The sequence below is a fragment of the Lipotes vexillifer genome, unplaced genomic scaffold (genome assembly GCF_000442215.2).
Source record: "Lipotes vexillifer unplaced genomic scaffold, Lipotes_vexillifer_v1.1 scaffold98, whole genome shotgun sequence".
NCBI lineage: Eukaryota > Metazoa > Chordata > Mammalia > Artiodactyla > Lipotidae > Lipotes > Lipotes vexillifer.
Window position 1 is genome coordinate 1,528,088 of NW_006799611.1, and position 6,557 is coordinate 1,534,644.

The 6,557-nt window shown below is 53.2% G+C and overlaps 1 protein-coding gene across 2 annotated transcripts in view; it reads left to right on the forward strand.

The window, feature by feature from the left end:
* LRSAM1 (leucine rich repeat and sterile alpha motif containing 1) overlaps positions 1-6,288 on the forward strand; it is a 46,144-nt gene extending 39,856 nt beyond the window's left edge. For both annotated transcript variants that reach the window (XM_007471727.1, XM_007471728.1), the window contains 4 exons: positions 1,933-2,064; positions 3,183-3,264; positions 4,779-4,912; positions 6,048-6,288. In XM_007471727.1, coding sequence (XP_007471789.1) covers positions 1,933-2,064; positions 3,183-3,264; positions 4,779-4,912; positions 6,048-6,173 — 474 coding nt within the window. In that variant the 3' untranslated portion in view covers positions 6,174-6,288. The remainder of the gene's footprint in view (positions 1-1,932; positions 2,065-3,182; positions 3,265-4,778; positions 4,913-6,047) is intronic.
* The last annotated feature ends 269 nt before the right edge of the window (positions 6,289-6,557 follow it).

The window sequence follows — 6,557 nt, forward strand, 5'->3', positions numbered from 1 at the left end:
TCTTTCCCTCATGCCCCACGTTCAATCTGTCAGCAAATCCTGGCAGCTCTATCTTTAAAATATATCCAGAATTCTTACCACTGAAAAAATTACAAGGCAGCCATTAAAAACAACATGCAAGACATTTTACTTAAAAACATGGAGTGGAAAGTGGCATGCAAGTCCTATGTGTAATGTGATTCCAACAATGAAAGTATGCTTCTAATGAAGATTTGAAAGAAAGCCTCCAAAATATATCCTTAAAAAGCCACAGAGATATTTTCATATTGTCCCATATTTTTCTTTGAAAATATTTATCAAGCTATAAAACTTCTGGGAAGATTTCAGTGTTTGTAGTACTGATGGTTGTTTATGGAGCACAGTACCATTTTAAATAGCCCTTTGACATCAGTGGGGAAAGGAGCCCATATTTCTGGAGACTTTTACTTGTACCACATGCTGTGCTAATTGTTTTGCACATACTATCTCATTTAATTCTCTCACCCTTTAAAAAAACAGCTTTATTGAGGCATAATTGACAAACAATAAATGTTTACAATGTTTAATGTATAATTTGATGTTTTGGCATACATATACACCCGTGAAACAAGCACCAAATCAAGATGGGGGCAGATCCACCACCTGAGAGGTCTCTTTGTTCCCCACCCCTCCCTGCTTCCCAGCTCCCCAAGCAACCATTGATCTACTCTCTGTCACTGTAGTTCGGTTGGCATTTTCCACAGCTTTATATAAATAGAATCATACATTATGTCCTTTTTTTTTTGGTCAGGCTACTTCTGAATGATCTTTTCATGTCTTATTCACATCTTATAGCTGAAGAAAGAAATTCATAGGAGTTATATAACTTTCCTAAAATCATACAGTAATAAGAGATGAACCTGGAATTTCACTCCATGTCTGCTTGTCACCTCTACATGTTAAAAGTGAAGCTCCAAATGGTTAAAGGAATTGCCAAAAGTTATAATACCAGTGACTGGCCAAAGTAAGACAGAAACCCACTGTGCCGCATGCCTCTTGGTTATTTATGTGGCTGTTGGAAAGAGCATTAGGACTCCTTCCAGATTTCACTAAGACCACATTTTTCAGAAGCCCAGCCATTAACGTGACCTTGATGATGGCCTTGGACAGAAGATCCAATGTGGTGCGCTTGGCAAAAGCTTCCTTCAACACAGTGTCTTTCAATTTGTCAGAACAAAGAAATCTATTTCTCTAGAAACTGCCTTTGATTTCCCTTGAATTGCTGTCCTCTTCAGAAGATACCTGAACTGAGAGTAAAGGGAACCGCGTGTAGTTTGGGTCCCTCCCCCTCCCTCTCTCCCCTCCCTCTCTCCCCTCCCACACACATGCACACACACACACACACCCCTTTTTTTATATATATAATAAAAATGGAGTCTTTCTTGGGAATTCCCTGGTGGAATTCCCTGGTGGTCCAGTGGTTAAGACTCTATGCTTCCACTGCAGCAGGCACAGGTTCGGTCCCTGGTCAGGGAGCTAAGATCCCACAAGCTACGTGGCACGACCAAAAAAAAAAAACAGAAGTCCTTCTATAAGGCTATTTTGGCAACTTCCTATTTCCCCCTCAACAATAGTGACAGGCTGTTCTCCAGGCCCGTGTGCGTAGATCTCGTTTCCAGATGACTGCACAGCATTTAGGATCTGGATGAGCCCTCATTTGTTTAAACAGTCCCCTCTTGATGGGTACTTAAGTTGCTTACATTGTCAAGTTTACAGAGCGGCAGTGAACTAACTTCCTCGTGCATCTATCTCTATGCCCTTACATATCCATTTTTGTAGGAAGAGTTCCAAGAATACGTTTTACATATTATGTTGTATGTATTTGAACTTTTTGTTTGCTGATGTGAGTAAGTAATGGCTTCTTGGTTCCCCATCCGTGGTGCGCTTGGCTTCTCCCCTGGGTCTGTCCTGTAGGGAGAAGGCCTGGAGCGCCAGCTGGTGGCGCTCCTGGTGGAGCTGTCGGCGGAGCACTACCTTCCCATCTTCACCCACCACCGCATCTCGCTGGACATGCTGAGCCGGATGGGCCCTGGGGACCTGGCCAAGGTGGGCAGCAGCTGCCCCTCGGGGGAGGTGAGGGCGGCGGGCAGGGCCCTGGCCCGACCCAGCCAAGGGGCCATTTGCTCTTCACGCAGTTCCTGGTGAGGCCCATGTCGTCAGCTGTCAAAGGGCCACCTTGCTCCCAGAAGGCCAGAACGTGCCCCAACCGCCCCGAGTCATGTGGCTACAAAAGCCAGGGCTATGGGTGCTGCTGACCCCAGATGGCTGCCCCCCTGTCCCCCCCCACCCCCCGTTCAGATTGGATCTTCACCTCGTAGGGCTGGACAGCCGGGACCTTGGAGCTCATCTGGACCAGCCCCCTCCCCACCCCATGGATTTACAGTTATCACAGCAGCAGCGCTGCCCGAGCCTGGTACATGCTGCACTAATTCATTTACCCTTCAAAAGAGACAAATACCGATGCCGGCAGATACTGGACAGTGCTAGGCGCTGTTCTAAGCACGTTTTACACACGAATTCACTGAATCTTCCCAACAACCTGGGTAGGCACGTGCTGACATTGTCGTCATCTTTCGGATGAGGAGGCTGAGACACGGCAAGGTAGCAGTTGGCCCGAGGTCGCACAGCAGAGCCAGGACTCCAGCCCAGGCGGCTGGCCTGGTGCCAGGGTCCATGCTGTTGACCACTCTGCTGTACTGCCCGGCCCTCGGCAGACGCAGGCACTGGGGCTCAGAAGGGCGACACGACTGTGTCGCCCACGCTCAGGAGCACTCTCTCTGGAGGCTGAGGGACTGTGTGATTCTGGCACGGCCACTTCTCAGCAGCTCAGCCTCGGTGTGAACCACCTGACCGTGCAAACTGTGACAGAGGGTCCTGACTTCCTGGTCGTCACGGGGGTGATGGGAGGTCGTGCAGGTGAAGCTGTCAGCACAGCCCCTGTGCGGGCTTCGCACTTTTTCCTAAACTGTTGCTGTTACTAGTGTTGGTTTCCCTCTGGGCGTCAGTGTCTCCCTCTGCTCTACCGATTGTCGGGCCCTCGTAGGCCTCCACCTTTCCAGCTGAGGGTGCTAGAAGCCAGGGAGGAGGTAGTGGCTCTGACCGTGGCTGCATAGTATGTCCCTTGCCCAGCCCAGGCCATGACCTGCCCTCCTTGGTCCAAGCAGGTGGGCGTCTCGGAAGCCGGCCTGCGGCACCAGATCCTGCGCAGAGCCCAGGAGCTGCTGGACGCGACCAGGGCCCAGCCAGGTACTGATGCTGAGCCCTCTCCTGAGCAGAGCCCTTACGTGTGGGCTGCGGTTGGGGGTGTCACTCGTTCAGGACGAGTCCTAAGGGCCACTTCTAACCCTGCCCAGTCCTTAAGCTTCCCTCCTAAAGGAACAATTTATAAATGGGAAAAGCAGGCTCCAAAAATGGGAAAAAAGAAATTTTCCTATAGCAGTTTCAGGACCCTTCTGGCTTCCCTAAACCCGCCCTACTAGACGTCGGGAACCACACACTCAGGATCCCTGGAGTAGAGGGAGAAATCAGCCAGACCCAGTGCCCACCCCGTGCCCAGCGCTGCGCCCCAGGGCAGGCCTGTGGTTTGGACGTAGAAAGGTGTTTGTGATGGTTGTGAAGGAGGTGCCCTGCCCTCATCCGGAGGCCCGGGAGAGGGCAGGTGCTGTGGCTGACCCAGGGGAAGGTCTCCTGTGTGCCGAGCAGGACGGGTATCAGGCATTTGACGACCACCACGTCAGGTCACCTTTGCTGCAGCCCCGTGAGGTGGGCACCATTGTTACCCGCATCTGAGGGATGAGGAAACTGAGGCAGAGACAGGTTGACCCTAACCCTAACCCTTAGGGCTTCTTCCTGATCGTGGCTGCCCTGCAGGGAGGGGCTGGGCTGGAAGGCTCCTGAGCTCCAGAGGGCAGGAGAGCCTCAGGAGTTTTCCCAACAGTTCTCTTTCTGATCCTAGGACTCAATATGTGTTATATTAAATATAGAAGTGCCCGCTTACAGTGATGGTTTGCGGGGGACACCATGATACCCTAGAGGGTCTCGAGTGGGTGTGATGGGCTTTTTACAAAGAAAACTTCAGGTTTTTTACAATTATAAAAAATACTACTTGTAATTTAACCTGTAGGATAAATGGAAAACATGAACTGAGGGGATGGGGATCAGGGATGGAGAGAGACTTGGGGGTGTCGCTGGTGCACGTGGTGTGATAATGAGAGAGACGGATTCTGATGTCCTCCTTCGCAGCGGTTGGGACCCAGGCAGGGGACATGCTGGGGCCTCTGCCAGGGGACACGGGGAGCAGCCTTGAGAGCTGCTCACTCCTCTCGCTCCTCCTCTGGGCCACCTGCGCCCAGGCCCCTGGGTGGAGAATCTGCGAGGGAGGTCCGGTCCTACCCAGGGCTGCTGCGGGGCAGCTCTACCACCAGATGGCCCTGTGGCCTCGCGCAAGTGGCTTCCCCCTCTGAGCCTCCGATTTCTCATCTCTGACAGTGATGAGCCCTGCTTGCAGGGTGGCTGTGAAGGATTCAGAGTGTGTTAGGGATAAGAGGCCCCAATTAACCGGAGCCCCATCTGTCCCGTTTTACAGGTGAGGGAATGAGGCTCAGCAAAGAGAAATAAGAGGGTGTGTAGGAAGGCAGGGTCCTGGTCGGATTCCATCCCGCTCCAGCTCCCTGCCACTTGGGGCAGGCGGGGCCAGGGGAGGCCCCAGGGATCGGGGGTCAGGTGGGCGTGACCCTGCCTCAGACTCTCTGTTCCCACAGAGCTGCTGAAACCACCCCAGGGCGAGGTCCTCCCCACGGCCCCTAAGGAGCTTCCCAAGGCAGTGAGACCATCAGCCCCCTGCGCAGAGCTGGAGGCCCAGGCCTCAGAATGTGTTGTGTGCCTGGAACGGGAGGTAAGTCTGGGGCAACAGGCCCAGTGCCTGCCGTCCGGAGCCTCCCGGACAAAAAACAGGAAATTAAAATGACCCATGATCCCATTACCCAAACATGAGTAATGCTAACATCATTTTCTGGGCCTTTTTTTTTTTTCAGGAGTTTTTTCTCCCACTTAGGAAGTTTCCCTTCGTATATGTATTGTCATTAAATATCAACAACACAATTTTCTCTGAAGAGACTTTTTAAAACCTGTTTTAAAAACTGTAACAAAATTGATGCCTATTATAAAAATTCAGCAATGTAGCACGTAAAATACTCCCCCTCCCCCCAGAGTGTGGTCCTGCTTAGAAAAGGTTGCCACATTAGCAGTTTGATTACCCTGTGGTTTTGGGGTTTTTTTGTTTTTGTTTTTTGCGGTACACGGGCCTCTCACTGTTGTGGCCTCTCCCGTTGCGGAGCACAGGCTCCGGATGCGCAGGCCCAGCAGCCATGGCTCACGGGCCCAGCCACTCCGCGGCATGTGGGATCCTCCCGGGCCAGGGCACGAACCCATATCCCCTGCATTGGCAGGCGGACTCTCAACCACTGCGCCACCAGGGAAGCCCTACCCTGTGGTTTTTGCTGGGCTCAGGGAATGCGGTGATGCAGGGGGCCTTGGTGGTTATAAATTTAACCAAACCCCTGCTCTGGGCCCTGGAGGTGGCTTCCTAGCTCTTGTTATTACAAACAGTGCTATACTGAACAGCCTTGAACAGAATTTGGAGCACATCCTTGGTTATTTACTTAGGATAATTTACTAAAAAGAGAAAATGCTAAAGCAAAGAATAGACACACTTCCATGGCTTTTAATCCACAATGCTGGGGTGGTTTTGAGACCGAGGGTCCGGGCAAAGTGCACAGAAAAACCAAAAATTGGGAACAACGTGCACATCCAGCAGCCGGGCTGGTGAGACAGGGTGTGGCTGTAAAACGTGCACGGCTGTTACAGAGAGGGGCAGAGAGTGACCAAGAAGGGCCGTGGCACGTGCTCCTTTGCTGACTGGAGCATGACGACCGTGCTGTCAGATCTTTAGGGGCCGGGGGCCTCACTTGCCCCATCCCCGGGGAATCGGGCCGGGCTGGTTCCCAGGTGCTCCCGCGCTCTCTCCTCAGGCCCAGATGATCTTCCTCAACTGCGGCCACATCTGCTGCTGCCAGCAGTGCTGCCAGCCCCTGCGTACTTGCCCACTGTGCCGCCAGGACATCGCCCAGCGCCTCCGCATCTACCACAGCCGCTGAGCGCCGGCTGCCGGCCCAGGCCTGACACCTCCAGCCCCACCTCTGCCACCTGCGGGCCCAGGGCTCCAGCTCCCGCTCTGTTCTCCATGGACTAGTACGAGCCCCTCTGTCCTGGCCCAGGTGGAGACAGGAGTGTTCCTGACCAAGGACAGAGCCAGTGTGAATACTGTGGCGGAGGAGGAGCAAGGACCCCTTGCCGCACGAGGACAGGGTCTGGGGTGTGGGGTGCCAGCGTGCCTCCATCTGAGCACAGGCCTGAGTGTCTCAGCTGCCTCTGGCAGTCACGGCCCCCCCTCCCAGGAGCCTCATCAGGGGAGCCCGGGCAGTGCTGTCCCAGGGTGGTGGGAGTGCAGGAGGGCCCTGGCCACGGGGAGAGGGGGGGAG